Genomic DNA, 23,913 nt, shown 5'->3' with positions numbered 1-23,913 from the left:
AATTCAGAGGGATAGGTTTGATATGCGTTTCCAGGGAAACTGGGATGCACGCCAATCCAACACATAAGAAACAAAAAACCTGGTTCAAACAAGATAATAGCTGTAAATATATTCCGTTCACAGAATACTTGATGACTGTAACAGTTCTCTAGGGTGTGATTTATTTGTCCCTAAATTATTCAACACCTTTTTGTGATGAAAGCACTTCAACTTAAACCAAGGACATGTCTCTGTAGATGTGCATTAAGACTACTTTTACATAACATGTCCTCGTTTATATATTCTGCTGTATCGTTTTGCTTTACGAATGACTGTTTTGGAGTAGCTTATAAAGTGTGTTAAATAAGAACGGTTTAGGTGTCTGTTATGCCAATAATTCAGCCAATTTATACTGAATTGTTACAATGTAAAACAAAACCAAACAGCCTTTAAGTGGAAACAATTTGTCTTTTATTATTAACCTAATATCCAAGATTTTAATTTCCAGTCATTTCTAGGGTTGTCCAAAAAAACAATACTCAAAAAAAAAAATCAAGACTAAAAATTAGTATAGCAATAGATAATAACTTGCAAAAGTATAAGTATCAATACTTTTGTGGTCAACTGTGCCGTTCCAGCCTACTCCAGTTGACGCCTAAAGTCACCCAGCAGCACTGCAGATTAAACAAGACAGAAGCTACAGCTCGTCTCTCGATATTTTATCACGTTAACAACACTGAACTGACTGAACACGGCTAGCACTGCTGTTGGAGGACTTTCGCTGCCAGTTTTAACAGAAAATGAACAAAGCAAAAGTGCTGTTTGAAAGTATTTAGCATACGAGCATGCGAATGACCAAGGAAAGGCTTAGGATTTAATCAAGCCATGAGTGTTTAAGGTCTAATAATAAACAGTAATGGTATCGTTAACGATAAGAAGATAACATCATCATTCCTGCTCGTCTAATGTTAAGAGAGGTTAATTTAACTGGATGACAAAATAACGTGTATGAAGTCAGCCAGCAGGGAGACAGAAACAGCGTAAGCCTGCTCTACAGACTCTATTTAATCAGCAACGATAATATGGTGCCAAGTCACCTGAAACACGAAAGATAAACAGGACTGTAGCTGAATACATTGGCATGGACCAGATACCTGACTACCAAAAACGTATTCACCTAGTGAATCCACGTTTTAACATGGAATCATTTAATGTACACAGAAATCCCTGAGCTATAGAAATCAAATCAAACAAGAGAAATTGAAAGTATTTGTATTATTTAAATACTGTATTGTATTGTAATATTTATATACACCCTACAATTATGTGTTTTCTTTCTTATTCTCAGTATGTCAGGCAATTTTTGCGTTGTTACTGATGTTGTTTGTATTGTTCTAATCTGTACCTTAAAATGCTGCCTTCATGTTTTGCAGTTTTTCTCTCTAAATGGTATCAAGTATCAAATATTTGCCTGGGTATCGGTATCAACTTTCAAATTCTAGTCGCATAACAACCCTAGTCATTTCTAACAAAAGGTTGTCCTGAAGTCCTGAATGTACTGTTGAGTGCTCACTAAACTCATCAAATGTAGTTTTTTTTTTAGCAAACATGATCAGCATATGAGCAGACTTCTTATTATACATTGCCTGGAGGTTGAAACTGTCCAAAAAACTCCAGTCTTTGATTCTCTTGTATTTTAAATACCGATGACATGATGGAAATTTGCTGTCTGTTTGGCGCTAGTGTATCAATAAAGTTTTGCAAGAGGAAGCAATATCATATGCTCCTATATTAATATTTCATCCCACCCTACTCATGAGTCGAGTAAACAGATGATTCAAGTTTAGTTCCGTTAACACACATGAATGCATTTTTTAATTGTTTACATTTGTTGTTTTACAGTGTACAAGTAATTATTTGAATTGTCAGTTCAATGAAAATATGAAGAAACAGATATTTTCATGTACCTCTCTCTACTTATTATCTCTCTATTTTTAAATATCTTTCTCTGAGAAATTATTACACTCCTTTACCCATTCCCTTTCCATACCCTATTTAGTACTAAAGTTAACACTCACCCTCCAGTGGGATGTCAATGGCTGTAGTCGTATGAAAGGCACAAATACAGGTGATCAAGCCTAGCATCGTGACCAGTCCCGGGTTCCTCTGCAACCTCATGGTTTCTTCTTAAATCCTGGACGTCCTCAAGAAACGAATGCTCTCCCACTCAGACCTCAGTTCATCTCTCTGGCACGCTTAATATGTGGTACCTGTGAAAGAAGCACAGACAGAGTTCCCATGAATCCACCCACGCGCTGGCAGACAGAAAAGCAAACCCCAAACACAACAAATCCCTCGTGACTGGGAGCCCGCCTGCTCTCTGCTCAGCCAGGCATAACCAAGCACACCGCACATTTTCATTTGCATCAACAGGGACTTTGTTCTGCACTAGTTCAAAATTTTCTGTGACAAAGAAATATTCACATTAAAGTCTCCTATCACTCCCATCCCTCTGGGGCTCAACTTGTTTTGTAGTTTGATGTCAGTGGTGTGGAAAGTAAATTTTCCATGCGACAATGGAAATAAATAAAGAAACAAATGAAGGAGCCTGTGGATTTATTAGTGCATGGCAGATGTTCAGTATTATTGGGAGAAAGGGCATTTATTTCATGACCAAGTTGAGATTGAAATCAGAATTACTATCAAAGTTAAGATGCTATTCAGCCAATTTAATCATGGTGCTTTTTTCATCTGTGCCTGCATTTTTCTGATAACAATGACTCAAAGAGATTAACAATGCGGCTACACATATCTATTATTGCAGAAAATATTGCTGCCTGAGGGATGTGAGGAATAAATATCATACATAGTTAACAAGGAAGCTGTCTGCACTCACGCACTGACAGGCTGCACAGTGCAGAGCACTGGATCATTCTCCATTTAACAGACCAGGGTCTGGACCATAATGAGCACATGCTCGGTCCAGAGTGCAGAACTGGAGGAGGGAGGGAGGAAGGCAAAGAGGGATGTATGGGAATTTTAGTGTCTCCACTCTGTACACCCTCTGGCATGTCAGTCATTAGTCTTTCTCATTTTGGCTGAGACCCAGCTCAGTGGCTCACGCTGGAGTAATTAGCTGAACAGCTAATAAACACCATACTAACAAAAAGAGGAACAATGGCAAAACATTAGAGTTTTAGAAAAATGTGATCTACAGGGAATTTTGCTGGTGTTCATGTGCAACAGAACTGGTTTAACATGCAGGGAGCAAGTAAAATCCAACAATTGCAATTACTGTATTAGTGTTGATAGGTCAATGCATAGGTTGTAAATAAGTTTAGTTCCACAGTCTTACTCCCGGATTGAAATGCAGAAACTTTTCATTGTTGTATGCACGATGACCGTTTTCAATTTAATTGAAAATTGAATTGAATTTGTATTGTTTTTTACTTTTAAAAAATCTGTGTGGTCTCGATATTCAGCTTTGTGAAGTGCTCTTATAGCTCGTTTTGGAAATATAGTTAGTGATTGCAATGCAGATTTATGTGTTTCCCCAGACGTCAGTGCAATACATGAAATATGACTAGATACATGACTATGAATTTAGTCTTGGACAAATTGAGTGACAATTTATTTTTGTCAAACCAGCCTTTTATCCTGTCCATTTCAAGGGTTAACACCTCTAATAATCTCTGCAGATGAGCCCCAGAACAAAAAAATAATTGTGTTATTTGCAAATAATAACAGCTTGAGCACCTTTGAAACTTTACAAATGTCATTAATGTACAGGACAAACAATTGTGGACCCAGTACTGACCCCTGTGGCACACCACATGTAATATCCAAACATGAAGAGGAATATTCACACAACTGCACAAATTGTTTCCTGTTACTAAGATAACTGTTTAAACCAGTTTTTAACCAATTTAAAACTTGATGCCGTACCGCTCCAGTTTATTGTAAAGGTTGATTGTGTCAAAGGCTTTTTTGGGTCAATAAATATCCCAAATGCTTACTGTATTTGATCCATTAATGCAAGTGCTATTGAACGGTTTGGCCTTAATCCCTACTGACTGTCTGCAAGTAATTGATGTTTGTCTATGAATCTGGCTAAACTGTAATTGAATAGTTTTTCTAGAATTCTTGAGTATTGTGGCAGTAGAGATACAAGTCTATAATTTGTGACGTTGTGTTTATCCCCCATTTTGTACAAGGGGATGATTTTTGCTGTTTTCATTTTGTTAGCAAATTTACCTGTTAAAATGATAAATTACAGATGTAAGCAAGTGGTTCTGAAATTCCCTCTATGACCTTTTGAACAACAGTCATATGAATTCCGTCACAATGTGTAAATCTTTTGGTTTTACAATTTTTAACAAGATCAATAATTTCTTTCTCTTCCACACCTGCAAGAAACATGCAGGCAATATTTCGATCAATTAACAGATCATTCCCTTCTGCAGAAAGCACAGAATCAGGGATTTTCCACGCAAGTTCAGGCCCAACATTTACAAAAAAATATATATTTAAGCTGTTTACCACCTCATTCATGTTGTAATTATCCCCTTTATTGTAGATAAAATACTTAGGATAACTCACTTGCTTTGAACCCTTTTTTATGACCTTGTTTAGGATCCCCCACATTCCTTTCAGATTATTATGTTCTTCTTCAATACTTTATCAAAGTATTATGTATTGCACTCTCTTAATATTTTAGTTAATTCATTTTTTAGATATTTTGTATTTAATTTCTGTATGTTTTGTCCTCTGTTTTATGAAGACCTTGTAAAGTGTATTTTTCTTTTTACAGGCATTTTGTAAACCTTTTGAGATCCAAGGACAATCTACATATTCCCTCTTGAAAATGTGTTTTCCATCCAGAAGAGCCCAATGTTCACAATGGTACTTGAAACAAATTTCTTCTCTGCTGCCTTATGAAATTCAATAGGAAACACTGAGGTCAAACTCCTGTTCAAGGGATGTAATTAAATAATTGACAAAAGATCAAAGGAGTAGAATTTGTTCATTCGGCGCAGATCAGTTTTCAGACGAATGTGCACTCAGAACTTTTCAATCATACCTCATGTTAATAGTATTAAATCTGTCTGTGACTCAATACTGGCTCTCTGAACCATTGTGACCCCTGCTCCACCCACCTAAAGCATCACCACAAGGCTTGAGACTCTAAGTGTGCTATACATTATATGCATCCCACCCCACTCAATCACAATTCAGGCCTATTGACTTTATATCAAACTGAAGATTGGTGTCTCAGAGTTATAAGTCATCCAGAAAAAATGCATTAGGCTTTCCTTTGTTTCAGTCTTTCCCAGACATGGTGATTTATGTTGCTAAACACAGAATTAGATCAAAAGGTAGAGGCTTTTGGGCTAATTGGCTTGTGCTTTGCTAGTAAGATTGGCCTGGTTAAGAGGAGAGGGAGGGGCAATCCCCATAAGACAATGTTTTCTCATTGGCCAAAATCCTTCACCAAACTAACACCAGCTTTGATGAATTACATTCACACTCTGCTTGATAATTTGCCTTCTGATTTAATTTGTTCTCCCCTCGTTAAACATTTATTGAAAATCCAGCTCTGCCATCTGGTTGAGGGAGGTACGCTCTTTAACTGCTGCGAGTGATGATGTCTACATTCATAGGGTATAGTGCCTTTTGGACCTATATGAAGAACACAAGAGGGGCCCCCTCAAGCTTGCCTGATTTACAGACAGCAGGCTGTTCTTAATCCCCACCCCTTTCAGCAGCGATCACACAAGCCTGAGATTGATGAAGCTGGCAGGAGGTTAAAAGCTGCTCACTGTGGGAAGTCCAATATGTACCCTAACCTTACTTAGCCAAGGCTCAGAGGGGACAGAAGCTCTGCAGTGGAGGGGGTACAGAGGGAACTGAAGACATGTGGGCAAAGTAAAGTCTCCATACTTTAAAGCTCTCTCTGACTGACAGATGTAGAGCACTCTCCGGCAAACCTCCCCCTTGTCAACAACACCAAATCACATTCAAATGTAGACCAATTTGAAACAAAGACACTGTAACCTAATTTTTCCAATCATCAATAGCTTTGCCACAATAAAACGCGACCCAGATCATTTTCGAACTTCGAAAACTTCCAAACTTCTCCTGTCAGGAGGAGAGTTGGGTATCGCTTGGGTTAATTCCAATAATGATGCTAAAATGAACGACCAAACCTAAACGGTGCCTGAACCGATACTTTAAATAAGCAGAAAATAATATAATAACTTTTTAACATTAACAGTAAGATTGTCACAATTATCTTAATCCATTATTCTATTTGGCTTTCAATTTTAAGGTCATGATTCGATTCAATTTGTTTTTTTAGCACAGACCTTTATGCCAAATGTTAGATTGTGGAGTGTAGATACAAAAAGATCAGCAGATCATTAAAAAAAACTAGACAGAAGGGTACTTTATTATAACCACTGAAGTTTCTCAGTTCATGAGGTTCACCTGAAAGCTCCATAAAGTCCCGTCAAAGCCCACAACAGTTCTGCTTTTCTGTCAATACTGGTTGAATAGAGCGTTTCGGTACCCAACCCTAGGTATTAGCTACATGCTGAGTTAAAAACTTCACCTTATTGCTGGGTGGCATGGTAGAAGAAAAATGTATTATGCTTACTTCATAGTAGTTGGTATTGATATATAACCTTAGACACTGTCTTAACAGCTTCAGTCTAAATCCTTAAATCCCCCCAGGGTGGAATGTTTACAGCCGGGAAGCTAGTACTGCATATTGGGTAAGTTTTGTATCAGTTAAAATCCAGGGTATAGTTGCTGGTGGTTGAGGGTGTGGGTGATTGTTCTCCTCATGCTTTAGCAGATGGTGATGCTTCAGGTGATAAATTTAGTTTGTGGTATATCTTGACCACCTATCAGATTCTGTTTCAGACTGATGTCTGATGACTAATTTTAAGTAATGTGAGTGCAATTGGGCCTGGGCTGTAAGGGGAGAGGGAAGGGGGACAATCACGCCAGAACACGACACAGATCATCTGGGCAAAGTGTGAGTGCGCCCCTAGTGTGTGTGACAAGACAGAGTTCCATCAGAGCAAGAGCTCATTTCACAGACTTTTACACCAAAACAATAGCATGTGCTGTACTTATTTGGGGACGTGCTTTCAGTTCCTAAACAAATGGCACACAAATAGTTAGAAAAAGCTTTGTCTCAGAATGATAGGATGCCAATACATTCCATTATGACTGTAACATTTCTAATTTTCTTGTCAAAAGTGTTTGATAGTGACCATCGTTAATATAACCCATGTTTATATTTTAATTCAATTTTCTTGTCCGTGTGTTAGGTCTAAGAGTCTTTTATCTTTCCTTAAACAATTGTATAATGTATCTCTGATAACTGTGCAGCTTCCGCTGACTTTGGCACAAGCTTTGTCTGTTTCTTTACTCTAATGGTTCAGCCATCTGGTCTAATGGTGTAGGATAATACCTTAACTTTGAGCCTTATGATAAACACACACACACACACACACACACACACGCATATCTAGTGATAAGGATCACACTCTATAAGGAACACATATGATACCACAAGTTGTTTCCGATGGTATTCTCCACACTTGAGGACGTGTTGGGTGGGGTCCAAGTACAACCATTCAAAGTTCACTACAGTAGGCTCTTGAGCTGGCACCATAGCCTTCTTTCGCACAAAGACAACAGGCAGGGAGGTGTGGGCCAACTGTAGTTTAATGTGCAAGCCTCTAATAGGATTCAGCAGATCCTCGTCTTGTCGCGCTGGATTAAAATATTCTCTTCGTTAAAGACCTCAGACGGGAAGACAGCAGCTCCAAACTCCTCTCTCACACTGATTCTCATTTGATCATTCAAGAACAATTAAAACAAAGGCAGAGCTGATTAACACTAAGCACCAATTGACTTGCGTGGCTTCTGATGTGTGTAATGAGCGCAGTTTCTCGTCATTTTGTTCTTTTTGTCCAATCGATTGCTCATTTACCCTGCGAATCTGACACCATGTATAGCTCACAGTGTAAAACAAAGCTTGTACATAGCAAAACCCTTTTTTTGTAGAAATTAATTCTCATGAGTGTTTGGAGATTTAGTTTTTCCCACTAGCTCTTCAGATTTTTGATTATTGTATCCAATGATTCATACAATCAGTAATTTACTTACTTGGCCATGTGATTCATCTATTACTAACTGTTGGGGCAGTGATGGCCTAAAGGTTAGAGAAGCAAGCCTGGGACAAGTGCCCTTTCCTCATTACGACCACTGAGGTGCCCTTGAGCACGGCCCATAACCCCCAAAACCACTCCAGTGGAGCAGACTGTGGTTGTACTGGGCAGCTTCCAGGTGTGAATTTGAAACTGTGAATATGATCAGTGTTCTCCCCCTTAATAAATAAAGGTAAAAACCTTTTTTTTTTTTTAAATACTAAAATATCAGTAGCAGGAGAAAAAAAACAGGAACAAGATGCTGAATGAGATTAAGAAGTGAGAACAATATTAGATAATATGCTTGTCTAATTTAGAATGGCTCAATTTTATTGCACTTCAGAAAGCATGGCAGGTTAATTATCACGCCATTAATATTTCAGGGGTCTGTAGTCTGTAGCAGGATGAGGGGACTGGAGACTAGAGCTAGGCAGAGGAGGGATGACATAAGGAAGATGGAGGAGGCTGAGGGTGGAGGAATGAGCAGAGGCTGAGGGTATGGGGGAATGAAGAGAAAGATATAGAGCAGCTGCATTGATGAACTGTGGGGTTCGTGACCCCTGTGTTCTATATGAATTAATGAAGAACGACCCCGCATGAACCATTATCACCATGGGGAGAGTGGGATACACACTGTACAGCCTCCAGTGACCCCACACTGCCTTGTATACAACATGCCCAATGTAATAATGTAAACTATATTAAAAAAGAAAAGGCAATTTAACACCTTTTCAAGAGAGCGTGTACAGCACACGGCATGTACAGCACACGGCGTGTACAGCAGAGTGTACAGCAGCGTGTACAGCAGCATGTACAGCAGCGTGTACAGCAGCGTGTACAGCAGCGTGTACAGCAGCATGTAGCGTTTATAATAGAGTTGACAAACTAACAATGATGTAAATATGCACATGTATAAGACAATGCACAGGAAAGCTAGCGATATCCCTTCTGTTGTGGCTTGAAATAAAACCTAGAGTCCTCTTTGTCTGAGATTGAGTCAAGACCGAGTACTAACACTGACCAGGTTTACCAACCCATCTCTGCCAACTGGAAGTTCTCGCAGGTGGCATCAAGAATGTAAACAGTTATCTCTACCCAGCGTTTTCCTCAACAATGAACAGTCTCTGGCGAACAAAATGGATGAACTGGATGAAAATTGATTATTGACTGCAACAACATCATTTTCACAGAAACATGTTAACATCGGTGTTCCCAGTAGCGCCATTGAGATATAGTGATGCTACATTGTGTCGTCTTACTCTCAAGGGAGACCTGATAAAACCCTGTTGTCACCTACAGGGGATATTTGGTCACCACAGAGTAACTTTTTGAGGACATGTGGGGTGTACTACGAAGCTCGATTAGTAGGTTAATGAGGTGTGTTGCGCTTAAAGCCTTGGTCAGCTGTGTCATGAAAGCCGCTCTCTTTTAGCGTAGCTGTATCACCATAGTAACTCATGCTTTCAACCAAACTTGGTTGGGAGAGGGTTTTCAGCTAAGACTTAGAGCTAAGTGACATAGACTTTTGTGTCAGATTGGCTACTTAAAGCTAAGCACAGCTTCCTAGACTTCCTTTATGAGAGACACAGGTTCTCATCAGAGGGTATTCACTTCCTTGTTGGAACTAATGTTGGCAGTGCTACACAAAGAAGACGTGTGCTTAGTGTGTCTGTGTTTCACTGCGATTCTTTGCCACAGGTACATATTGTCATGCAGTCAGTGATGCTGGAAAAAATGCGGTGTGCCCTGCAATCAGCAGGATTGTAGCTGTGCTGAACTCATTGCACAATATGTTTGTAAAGTTTCAGAGTTTTTTGCCCACTCAAACTGTCAAGGAAGCATTTTATAGTGTTTGGAGTGAAAGAAAACCTCTGGCTCTGTGACACAGTGGTAGAGTGGAGGCAGAGCGTCAGTTTTATAATACTGCGTACAGGTCTCCCATGTAATGTGCATTAATGTGTAAACAATTCTTATTTTTAGACAATATACAGAATCTTTTCACTTATGAATTTACACAATCTGTTTGTTTTTTTTGCCACCACGCCTTTACAATGATCTGCTCCTCTTGAGTGAAATATACGGCCCTTTATCTAAGGCTGAGTCAAATGACACGATACAAGCTCTTTTTATGAGAACACGCATTGAAACTAAAGTGGAAACCTCGGCTTGACAAATTACCTCTTAAGTGAGCTCCATGGTAACGTTTAACTCTGATTGTGATTTGTCAATCCATTTTATCCAAACAAACTCTGGGTATGTTCAGCGCGCTTCACAGTACACCCACTTGAGGGCCACTGTACCATGGTCAATGCTGTTGTTCAATTAAAAAAAGAGGAAACAAACAATTTAATAGGTTTCCAGCCACTACAGGTCTTCATCTTGTCAACATGTGCATATTTATAAAAGCTTTTAATTTTTTCATGAACGAAGGGCATGAAGACTCCCGTGCACATTATTAGTTGTTCTTTTGTGTTGAATAAAGCTCTGTAAAATATGAAATTCTTCTCAGAATAATCAGGAAAAACAAGAGTGAGAACTGTACTGAAAAAACCCACAGTAGTATCTCCTCCATATAGAGGCCATCATTACGGATTAAGACTTTTAATTCTAGTCTTTTGCATAATTTATATGCTGAATGAAAACACTTAAGCTGATCACCACAGCATGTCGCATACAATCATATTAAATCATACCGAATATATGTGCTACTGCATGTAGGCTAAAACTACATACCAGGTGCTGTCAGAGTCCTCACTTTGAACCTGTTAATATGTTTAAAGCCAAAGAAAAGGTTTCAGAGAGTGCACTGCACCTTTGGCATCACAGCTTTCTCTCATTTTCTCTCTGATCTGCTCTCTTTGAAGTCCCACAGGAGTGCCCCTTGCCCAGGACAATAATCACATTAGTGTGTGATCCTTGCTGAGTAGCCGGCAGAGAGATGAATTCACAAGTTGGTCTGCAGGGACTGGAATATTATTTTGTGTGAACGAACACAGCATGCTCCACTCCACATGCATTCACTTTGTCTGACTGATGCTGGAAATTTCCCCAGACAAAACTGTGCCACAGCAAGACATGATCTATAGCTAGTATAACCAAAATCCTTACCTCCCTCAGACCCCGAAAGGATTTATTTCTGCCAACAACCAAGAATTTCTGATGTCCCTACAGCATGCACAGAGCAGTAGCAAAACCACATTTATACAGAAATACTTTTGCTGCTACATCCACTTTTTTAATCCCTTCAGGTGTCCAATATACATACAGTTAAAAAAAATAATTTCAGATAGCAAAATGAGCTGCAGGGTGAAATCGGAATTTGAATTTCCGGTGCCGTGCTATGGCTGAGCATCTGGACAGTGTTCCTCTGGCTAAGCTGTTTGACACAGCTGTGAGATATGTGGCTCAGTTCCTGTGTCTCTCCATCATTTAAAAGGGTAGAGCCGGGGTTGTGTTGAGACAAATCCAATGGAATGAGCTCAACACCAGACACTCAAGATTTAGGACTCTAAAATATGACGAGGCAGAATATCTTTACTCAAACTGATGCTCCACAGACACAACAATAATAAACCTATCTCAATAAGTCACTGGATCTACTACTCCATATTATTGTAGTACTATTGTGTTATTCTCCATCTATCTGTCTATCGCTGCAATTTAAAGGCTATTGTTTAATTTAATACATATTTAGTAATTTCTATAATCAAGTGTGAATGACTGATGGCTACCAGAATTAAACTAGTGGTTTCATGCCTCCACTTAGCAGTCAAGCTGTAGTTAACATCCAAAGGGTCCAGACTTACATTCTGAATGAAGACTTTGAAGGAATTTAATGAAATGTATTGCTTTTATTTTCGGTGAAACATGGACGCTTCACACACATCTTCAACCCGGCAGCAGAAGATCTCTACAATCAACACAGTGTCAAGATTAGTGTTAGCAGTCACTATCTGACCAAATGCTGCCCCTTTTCTGTTCCTGAGATATGAAACATTATGCTGTCTCTTCGACCTTTTGGATATAAAATGTCATCACTTCATCGTTTTATCCTATATGACATTTGTGTAAAACGTTGTCATAATTAGCGAATTAATTCTCGAGTTATGGCCAAAAATGTGTTAGGATAGGTCAAAATGACCTCCAAAATCAGATCAGATTCATCCAATTCATCCAATGTCCAAATGGACATTTGTGCCATATTTGAAGAAAATCCCTCTGGCGATTCCTAAAATATTGTGTACTCAAGAATGGGACAGACAGATAGACATGCGGACATACAGTACATACAACCCAAAATGACATCCTGTCATAAAAATCTACACACAGTTTCCAACTGATCAGGTCCACCTAGTCAAAACTAATGCAGTCTAATCCATCTGTCCTTCAATCAGGCTGTAAACTAACTTTTTGGCTCACCTGCCAAGGGGATTGGTAGAATGGTATGAATCTACCGGCCAAGTACATTTTTTACCAGCCAAATAATAAATTGCGTTGCATATACATCTGTTTCAAGTACTTTTCATTGAGAAAAAAGTATTACATAGCAATACATGCTTAGAAAAGAGATATTATTTAGAAATACGTTTTAATTTTATCAATTGAATTTCAAAACATTGCAGACTGAAAATTTTAACAAGGCAAAACTTTGACAAAGGACACACTCATTAATTACTCATCAGAACTACAGATGGGACCGATCTGGTCCAGTATGCATCTCTAATCAGAACTCATCATCACTGTCTTCAGCAGACAACCTTTTGCACCACCATCCATATACAGATGTTTCCCCTTTTATTTGACCTGATCTCTGCCTGAATGCAATAGCGTCATTAAGGGGGTCAAACATTATTTATTCAAGTGTTAGTTTCACTAGCTGCAGTGCCCACGAGGTAGCACATGTGAGCAGCCCAGATGAGTACAGATGGGCAACGGGTGAAAGGAGATAAAACATTTGCACAGCACTTCATCAAAAGATCTGCTGGACTTTTACAGTATACTTAAACATTACAGCGTCTTAATTTCATAGTGGACATGTAATGTTATGTGTTATGACCATAGCCGGTATCAAAAATAAGTGGACATATGTGCTTCCAGGTCTGAGTGTGTGCTGTAAACCTTCATTCAAACAGTTTTTGGTCTCAAATTCTAGTTTTAAGTCTTCTTCATACAATTATGATGCCATTTACAGTAAAAATAGATCATAATGCAGTGGATACTTTAGGGCGGGGCTACACAGCCACCTGTAAATCATCATAGCTGTGCTTTGATCAAAGTCACTGCGCCAAACTTTTAAAGAGCGGTGACGCGTACGCTACATTGCTTCTGAGGGGAACTATTTTATACAGCGGTGACGTCGGAGAGCTACTTTAGTGCTACACACAACAAATAACTGGTTTAGCGCTAACGTTTGCTACCATCATAATTTGTAATTTTCTAGCTACTACAATCATGCATAATCTATAGCACAAGCACGACCATCGGGACAAACATTTACCCGCTCCGTGGCATGTAGCCCTCCAAAATTAAGTCTCCAGGGGAATATTTTAGTCACATTTGGCAAGTGGCGACCACTAGTTTACAGCCCTGCCTGCAATAAATCCTACTTAATGAAGGTTTTAATATTTAGCTTTTGGTCAAACTGTTTCAGAAATGTGTTGATTCCACTGTGTGACCATTTTGGAGGAAGAAGCTAGGTGTACCAATTCAGTGTATCTTACTCACATTCTGTTACCAAGCAACAGCTCAGACAAGTGAGGAGAGACAGAAAGAGCCATCTCTCTGTTTTCTTATAAAATAAAACTTTTAACATTAACTGACACAGTTCTCTCACGGCAGTATATCAGTGAAAGCAAGATGCTTCTAAGACCAACAATATGTCTAACAAAAGGAAGTGTTTGCTTACACTAACACAGATACACTAGCTACAATACAATGCAAAGATATAATAGATCATACTGCAGCTTAGAAACATAACCATAAACATATTCAACAGTCTAAATTAATTATCTAATTCAAAATAAACAAAAAAGAGGCACTTAAGTGAACATGGATTTGTTTAGTGAGTGTTCGAGAAAAGTATCCTGACATACTACTGTAGTATATTGAAAAGTTATTGAAGTTCTTGAAGCTTGAACTACGATGCTTGAAGACATGACTTCAGAATGTTTTAGTATGATTAACCTCTGATTCATTCTGTAAGACAAACCTTTAATCTACACTAAGAACTGGTGTAGCCAGCTAGTGTAATTATGTATTTATTTTGTCCGTTAAATTTCACTAACCTCATTGGCTCGTTTGCTTGTTTAGTCAATGTGCAGAATAATGGACATGCTCTTAATAACTTAATTAACTAAAGGAACTATTTTCTGTATGTTTTTAATATAATAGCACAACTTCAAATGTATGGCTGCAAATACTAGTTATAGTAGTAAATAAGACAAGAAAATCTCATGAAGTGAATACTTTAATTTTTATAAACTGTAGATTTTTTTGTGACAGTTTGTAATCTGATTTGGCTCCCACTCTCTAAAAGTGAGCTTGGTGGTCGGATAGAAAAAAGGGGAACATTTTGTTATTCATTCTTTCTTGTTTTATATATATAATAAAAATACTTAAAACATCATTACAGGTTTTTTTCTAATAAATGCAGCAAATTTCTGTGTTTATATAAAAGTATATTACATTTAAAAAGCAAGAAAAGAACCTCATTCAACTCACTCACAATGTGAATCATAAGCCAATGATTTTTCTCATTGCTTTTGTGGAAAGAAAATCTGCTGACTGTCTCTCGGAGTGTCTCCTGCACATGAAAAAAACAAAACATGCTTTACCCAGATCTGCTGCAACAGCTTTATAGATGTCCCTAGATACTACGGGATACTTACAATTGGACTTCATTCCCAGCTCTGCTCCCCATGAGAGGAGTAGCTATTCTTTTCCAGGTAACAACATCCACAAGCAAAGGAAAAAGGAATTTGCAGAAAAATTGAGAGTGCTGAGCCTGTTCTGTGTTGTGTCATACAAGCTGGAGACAGAGAGGAACAGAGGCACTGTAGTCACATATGTTGCCAAAAGCAAAGGCGCTCATTAAGCCACTGACAATCATTCCCACAAAGCCGGATCTAAAGCCTATTCACCGGGTGTGTACAAAGGAGAGTGGAGGAATGCAAGTTCCATCTCGCCCCCCTTCAGTGTCATGGAAGACGTTTGCTGTACCTGAAGTCGCACTAAAAAAATGTTTATTTGTAGTAATCAACTGACGAAATAATAGACTAAACTAGGTGGGAGCACATATCACCTGCTGCGTGAAAAGCTGTTGAGTTTTGCTGCTGCTGCAATCTTCTTCTGTCAGCCAGACAATCTCCTTAATTGCTTATACTGCTGAAGATTGTCAGTCAGCATTTACCAAGCATTGTTGGAACAGTGAAAATCCCCTCACTCCGTACTGTAAAAGGATATTGGTTTGATTTTTAGTATGCATCTGGATTCAAGTGGACCTGATTGTTCCACACTGGTGAACAAGACCATGACTTTATAGATGGACTTGTGTGGAGGTTGGGTGACACGTCAGGGGACAGCTCAATGCACAGAGAGTGCTGAGACTGTCGATAAGAGCCTTCCACCAGCCCAAAGAAAAAAAAAAAAAGCTGCAGCCTCTCTCCCACGACACAGGAGGGGGAAGGGATGAAGCACCCCCAGTCTGGATGATGTATGGTGTGGACCCTAGTCTGAGACTTGGGTTTTAACAAGGAGAAAGGCAGAAAATGAAAGGGGGGAGGAGGGTCATGCTTGAATTATGCTGATGTGGGTCGTAACCACGGTAGAAAACCAACCAAAGGCAGGGCTTCCACGGAAGTCACAGCCACAAATAACAAGGTTATTATCACGCAGACCTCAGAAATGCTGACAGTTGGGAATTGGTGGAGGTGAGAATGTGTACCTGAATGTGTGTTGTAGGATTGGACACATATATTTAGTCATTTAGCAGCTTGTTATGGGCAATTTAATGTATTTAAAACAACTAGGAATTATCCCATTTAATGTACATCACCTGCCTTTTCTGTTAATACTGAATACAAATCACCTTGATTCGATTTACGGATTTGCTTGTCATGTTAATCAATGAAATTATTTAGTTTTTATTTTATCTAGCATGAATTTTCCATTTAGATTTTAAAATTAGGTTTTAAAAGACTATTTAAAAGACAGACAGAGAAGATGATAAAGGATATGCTGATACTGGAGGCTGAGATTTAGAGCTGTCAGTGGGTAGGTGGGGGCGCTGGTCTTTTCATGATGAGAGCAGTCAGCCAAAGTCAGTAACTGAGAACACTCACACGCCTCTGCAGCGCCAGCACAGCGCACTTAGAGCCCATAAGCACTCTTTGAGCTACAACAGGATGGAGCTGCCATTATGGCCACACAAACAGAGGGAAGCCTTATGAACTTTGTACAAATGCTTAGTGCTCCGGGGCTGGACAGCCCTGGAAGCCGGGAGATGGGTAGGTACCGGGGCGGGCTGCCAGTTCCGAAAAGCTTAGTGTTCATGCACTCGGGCCAGACAAACCTGACATTGTCCTGGGCACTGCCCCGGGGAAAGCCTCTTCCCCTTTCTCTCCGCTTCCCGGCTTGTTCAAATTTCCATCCCACTTGATTCACTGATTTGGACATGACTTACAGAGGCAAGAAGGCAAACATTTATTCACACTTTGAACCAATTGTTAAAATGCCATAAAGAAAGCTGGGGAGAAAGTGTAAGCAGATTGTGCATCTCAATAGACTCTCATAAATGTAGTTTTTTTTTTCCGTCACCATGCATCATTGAAACCTGATGTGTAATTTTACACATTTGCCAGTCTGATATGGATTGAACAAACATGCAGAATTCACTTGGGTAAGACTCATTCAGACATTTAATTTAAAATGAGATCATTTGCTGCGCTCTCATAGAAATTGTTTACAACATCTTTAATTTATGAAATGTCTTATCTCCCTCTAGCAGCAATCAATAAAATGTTATCCAACCACTACAAGATGGAGATCAGCAGCCGTAGTGTGTCAGTGGAAATAAAATAATGCTCTCTTGACCTCCCACCCCCCCTCCCCCTCCCAATTCCATGTTGCTCCCCCACAGCAAAGAAAGAAACATGCAGGCGGCTAGTTCCTGGCCCTACTGAAACCTGAAAACGTAGCTATATGTTTCATGTGATACCTTCAACCTGTCAGGTAAGAACAGATGTTAAAGCATCAAAGGGAATATTAAAAAATGAGTAATGGTAGAGCCATCAATATCCCTCAAGAACAACAAAATAGCTGAGGTAGCAGTGAGAGTGATTTACACTTCACCCACCATTTGGCAAATATGCTTACTACACACAGTGTGAAGCTTTTAATTGAACTTTGGGCACATGGCCCATTTCACCCAAAAATCGTCTGTTACTCAGTCTGTCAAAAACGGTCAATAAGCCTCTAACCTTGCACTTGCAGAAAGAAGCAGGACAACCTGCCTTTGGCTGATGTCATCTGCTTTATTCTCTGAGGTCTGAATCAATATACAAAGCTATACATTTCTGTGTATGATTTTAGAAGTTGTCATGGTAACAGGTGCCCCTACCTTCATAATGATCATAATGCTAAGGCATTGATGAAAAGTTGTTCTGGGTTGAAGCTGTTTAAAACAGCATGCTAGATGAGTGTCTTTAAGCATTCCTGGTCACAGTTTTGGAATTCCATCACAAACAAGTTGTAACTCTATCTGGACTCAGCAAGAAGCCATGTAGTATTGCCAGAAATGTGACTGGTACTGTTTATGACCTGTTACTGCAAATGAAAAACAGGCTAAATTCCAGCAAGGACATGGCACACATTTGTGTTCAATTCTCTGCCCCGAAGGGTGCTGCACACGTTCTGTGGTTTATGGGGAACTCTACAAAGTATTTAATATTCCTATGTGTTGTAGCTTAAGAAGTGTCTGTGGGCAAGTGTTAAGTGGTTCCAGGTCACAAACATAAAAAGCAGCACACTCATAGGAGAGTGTGAAGCCATAGCTCACTGCAGCCCTGTGAGGACAGGGAGGGCACAGGAGAGAGACTGTACCACACTGTGATCCAGCTTTCAGCCAGAGCATCACAGATGGTGCGCTCAGTGATCATGGCAGTGATCGGGGGATCTCTTCTTCTGATTAGCACACCTACTGAACACAATGTGCACAACAACGTCTGTTCCATCTCTGGCTGCACAACACGTATGCAGGAACACACCCATTTTTTCAAAATATGAAGCAAACACTGTCCCCTTCTCTGTCTTAGTCAACTAAGATTTCTTTTGTTCTTTTTAGATGCTTTTTTAAATGATGGATGCCTCATTTTTAAGAAACTTTTGAGCACATTTCTGGTGAACACAAGATTTAAAGAGGTTCTTCTGCATGATTCTTTTGTGGAGAGACTCAATCAACTAAGAAGCAATTAGTCTAAAAAAATCTTTTAGAGTTCCTTATTGAGCTCAGCCCTATAATAACAAGGCTGCAAAAATCCCCATGTAAAATATTTGTATTTCCTGAACATAACATGTCAGTGAAAACATGGCCTTAAAATTCATCAGTTGAATATGTAATATGTAAAAGTGCAGTAATAATCTTTAAGAATAAAAATATTATTTACTGTGACAAGAGCTTCAAGTTTATACGTGTATCCAAAATTGTGTAACCCCATTTTTTTATTCAAACTTGAAGTTAAGATATTTTTTAAATATATAGATGAAAGAAACCCATTTAAGCCTGTGAATATTCTCATTAGTACAGGTCATCGTTATCCCCAAAGAAATTTAAGTCAAAAGCAACTGGACTGGACTTGGTAGAGAAGGGGCCATAAAGAAGGGGCCCCGCTCAGGCCCATTGACAGCAGCATAAACTCAGTCACTTACAACATTGCCAAGCACATAGCCAATATCCTGGCACCACTGGTGGGCAACACCCCACACCACATCCAAAACTCCATAGACTTTGTGAAAAAAGTCAGAGAGTGGCTCACACAGGACAACTCCTTACACAACCGAACAAATCTCCAACCAGACCACACTACATATTTCCAGTTTAATGGCAAGTTTTACAGACAAAAACATGGCTGTGCCTTAAGTTCACCAGTATCCCATATTGTGGCAAATCTATACATGGAAGAGGTAGAGGACAAGGCTTTGAACTCCTTCAAAGGAATAACACTGAGCCATTGGTTCAGATATGTGGACGACACATGGGGTAAAATCAAATCCATGGAAGTGCAAACTTTTACCGAACATATAAACTCAGTGGACAGAAACATCAAGTTCACCAGAGAAGAAGTCAAGGACAACAGTTTGCCTTTCTTAGACTGTTAGGCCCATATGGAGAATGACAGGAGCCTCCACACTGGGGTATACAGAAAACCCACTCACACAGATATCTACTGTTTGACTCTCACCACCCCCTGGAACACAAACTTGGATTAATCAGAACCCTGCAACACAGAGCTGATAATGTACCCACCAGCTCACAGGCCCAAGGTGAAGAATGCAAGCACTTGAGAGGCGCCCACACAATTTGTGGTTACCCCAGTTGGACTGGTGAAAATGGCAGCTGCTTCAAGAAAGAAAACCAAAGTGGGTGAAAAAGAAAAAGAAAATAATATAAAAAACATAGTCATCCCATATGTGGCTGCGGTATCAGACAAACTCAGGGGGATCTTCAACAAATCAAAAATACTTTAAACACTGCATCCCTGTGTATTTCGAACCCAGTAACACACTCAGACAGAGACTAGTACATCCCAAGGACAGAACACTACACACCGACAAAAGCAATCTGGTTTATGCTGTCCAATGCAAAAGTAGAGAAACCATCGCTAACCAGAGGAGGAGGTCTGAGACACCACTTATCTCCAATTTAATGTTTTGCCCTTTCATCCCTTCCCAGGAGATTCAACAATCTAACCTCAAAGAACAACTGTTCACAAATGGCCTCCTGTGACTCTGACGACTGCCGTTATAACCCAGTAGACCACTAACAAAGTCGAAACCAACTTCCCACCAACGACTGTCACTCAAACGACTGTTGTTGGCACTAGGGGCACAAAGGGTTCCAGTGACATCATCAGCCTTGTGAAAGCCCTACTAGAGGTTAAATACCTGGATCTCCACACCAGACATTTGGACCAGTCCCAGCCTGGTCAGCCTGATGAAGCCTCATGGATGAGAGGTAAAACGTCTTCCTAGACAAACAACCAAGTCCAGTTGCTTTTGACTTAAATTTCTTTTGGGACATCCATTTAACCACATCACAGAGAAAATGTTGGACCAGACCCTGGACAAAATCAGATTGGATCCTATATGTTTTATATTCTCTTCTGTAGACAAGTTCAGATGAACTGTCCACTTAGACCTCAATTTAATCCTGATTCCCCCAAGAATCAATAATCTATTCACCAAGTGACTTAAAGCAATGGAAAGGGCCTCTGCTCTATAGCTGTTTAGAGTGTGTACACAGCTGACAGAGAATACCAAGGCAAACACTAAATCTTGAAAATGAACTCATTACGATAAATGCAGTGTCTCTTGGTAAAATGTGTAGGCATGGTAACCGGGTATGGCCCTGCTTTGAGATACACCCTGGACACAGCCTTGTGTGCAAACATACGCACCAAACACACAAATACAAACCTGCTCTAGTCTGAATCAAATCACTTTCTTTGGTGTGGGTGGATCAGTTGTAATGCAATTGAAAGGTCCTGCAGGCAGGAAGCTAAATGAGAAGATGATCTCCATCAGTAGCAGCCCAACTGTCAGAAAAAAGTTTGTCCGGAGACACTCAAGGCACTAGCAACATGTTCACCTCTATATTATTATGCCAACAAGTAGGATTAGTTATTTCCAGAAAACAAGATTTTTTCCGCCTATAGTCCTAGGACAAGGGAAAGCAAGGCGGATAATTTGGTTGCACGCCCACTCATAATAAGCAGTAAGGATCTTATAGCCTTTTAAGGAGTGTCCTGCTGGCCACCTCTTCTCACGCACATCTTGGGGTCTGCCCTTTAGGTGCACAGAGGCAGAGCAGCCTGTCGAGCAATAGTGTTAATCCTGTGGTGGAAAATGTCGGTGGGATCCGTCTCGCATGGACACACAGCAAGAGATGAGGAGGCAGACCAATATTTGAGACGAATTCAAGATGTGTATGTGTGTTGAGTGGGGCGCTGAGGGCGAGGTATCCTCTGTGTGTGTTTCTACACAGACATGCTCACCAATAGGCTGGCTGCACAACTTTTCAAGTTTCGTCCTCATGGCCATTCACTGAACGCAATAAAAGAAAGTCTACTTAAGTGTGTGTGTGTGTGTGTGTGTGTGTGTGTGTGTGTGTGTCTGTGTGTGTGGGTGTGTGTGTGTGTGTGTGCTGAAAATATTGTCTCAATGTTTCTTGGCCTTAGCAACACTAGGCAATCCTTGATTCTCCAATGTTTGCCTTCAAATGTGTCCAGTTTGAAAAACCTGCCATGCAACAGCATCATGCATATCTTAATTGTCTGTCATTTTTTTGTCCATGGGAAACATGTAGCCCTATTGTTCTCAGAGCCTCTCTTGGTAGACAATTAGCCCTCATCAGGTGCAGTAGCCCACAGGCACAATTCTACAAGTACAAGTACAACAGGAACTGCACTACCATGAAAATATCCCTCATGGCTTCACTTGATGGATTGTGCTTACCGGTGTCTAGTTATATTTTTATGACACACATGTTCCAGGAAATTCAAGCAGGGCACGAGCTACATGAGGCTCAGGGTAGTAGTGGCTTAGAGAACCAAAAATCAATATAAATTATTCACTTTCTCATGAATGACACAGACAGCTTAATAAATTACAGAGTATGTGAAAGATTTAAGGATGAACATAAAGCAGCACCTGGTGACTTGGGGCAAAACAGGTACAGTTTTCACATTGTGTGTAATAATGAATGGGCAATCATAAAAAATGGCTGGTTTCCATCATCACATTATAAGCATTAGTGGTAAAGTACAAGGATATACCTGTGGAACAAATCGTAAAAAACAGGAAATGTAACCACAGGACAATGTAGATATGCTGACAGGCTGTATCTACACAACATCAAACCTTTATGACAGATGTGAAGAGTCTCGCCAAATCAAGATCTTAAGGCTCTCATTGTTTTGAAGAGCTGTTGCCACTTGAAAGGATGTTCGCAACACATGGAACAAAAGTGTGCTTCAACTGAAACACGAGGCACACCCAAAACGTTATCTTTTCACAACTTGAAAGGACACATGGGGCATTAGAAATATCCAGTGAAAGGGTCTTTTAAAGTTGGTGCCTTTGTCAGGCTAACATCAAACGCTTTGCCTGAAGACAAAATATAGCTTTGTGTTTTTTGTGTGTGGGTGGAGGCCTGCTGTTTGTTGTATTAAAAGTCATAGAGAGGAGAACTAACTGCCCATTTTTATATTCAAAACACACACATATAAACGAGAAATATTAGACATAATTTTCTAGGTACTAGGCTATACTCATCATCTTTTCCCTACAGCTCTATATATTTCAAATGAGTAAACAGAGTTAATTTAGATCTCAAGAGGTATCAAGTGGTTAGAGCAAAATGAGGTTCTGAGTATGTTTAAGTACTGTAGTTGCTATTCGGTGGTTGCACTGAGTGTGATAGGACCTTGTTTGCTTAATCATAAAATCGAACCAACAACAGGACAGGATGAGGGAAAGAAATGGAGATGAAAATCATTAGTGTCGGCATGCTATCCGTATCTATAGCCTTGGAAAATAAAGGTGTATTGTGTTAATGCATGCTACTTCAAAGAGTGGTGCAGTATATATTTATTTTGTGGTTTGGACCACATCCCAGTAACAGGTTGACCGATGGCTAGCCGGGGACACAGCTGACCTCCCAGTATTCAGCCATCACATGGCTGATTATTCAGCCATCACATCGGGTTACTTGGTCATCAAAAAGCATATAGCATTGAATAAGCATTGGAAAGCAATTTTTTTTGTCATGGCCAAATAGCAGTCAATTTAACTGTTGTACAAAATGGCTTTGGACCGAAGACTTTAGAGATGGTGGGAAACATGCACTATTGACTTATATAACTGACATTATACCATAATACTTGAACGTGATGAAAAAGAGGGTGTTCACAAAATGTGCTGTGTTTTTGATGAATGGTGAATTGAATGTATCAATTTGGGAATGTGAGCATCATTCACTCTCACAACAGTTCAATGCTGTACATTGATTGGGACTGTGTTTTGTGTAAATCTGAACATAACCTTATCCCTGGCCCTAATCATGGAGGAAGGCACTACGGACATATCAAGAAACAAGAGAAAAACCCTATTTGACTTGAAACAGACTGACTCAACAAGTGTTGTGAAAAAAACAAGGCCGAATCGGACCAAACGTCAGCCACTTTGGCAACAAGTTTGAAATTACATATCAAGTTGTAACATCTGACCACTAACAGAGCAGCTTTTTTTTTTTAAATGGAAGAAATGAACAAGACCTTGTCCACTAGTCTATCTGTGGACAGATTATGTCAACGCTATAGCTTCTCAACACTGAAAGATACAGTCACAAAATTTGATAGATGTTGCAATCAAAATGAAGGCTATATTCGAAAACGGGTGGTGATCTGACCAAGGGGGCCGGAAGTAGGAAAGGTTCCCC

The 23,913-nt window shown here is 39.7% G+C and overlaps 1 protein-coding gene across 1 annotated transcript in view; it reads right to left on the bottom strand.

Annotated features, from left to right (window-relative positions):
* chl1b (cell adhesion molecule L1-like b) overlaps positions 1-23,913 on the bottom strand; it is a 77,441-nt gene that overhangs the window by 35,418 nt on the left and 18,110 nt on the right. The window contains exon 2 of the mRNA XM_083938719.1: positions 2,058-2,249. Within this exon, the coding sequence (XP_083794845.1) occupies positions 2,058-2,157 (100 nt within the window). The 5' untranslated portion in view covers positions 2,158-2,249. The remainder of the gene's footprint in view (positions 1-2,057; positions 2,250-23,913) is intronic.

Source organism: Echiichthys vipera, assembly GCF_963691815.1.
Source record: "Echiichthys vipera genome assembly, chromosome: X".
Lineage (NCBI taxonomy): Eukaryota > Metazoa > Chordata > Actinopteri > Perciformes > Trachinidae > Echiichthys > Echiichthys vipera.
This window is presented reverse-complemented; position numbering and strand designations above follow the sequence as displayed.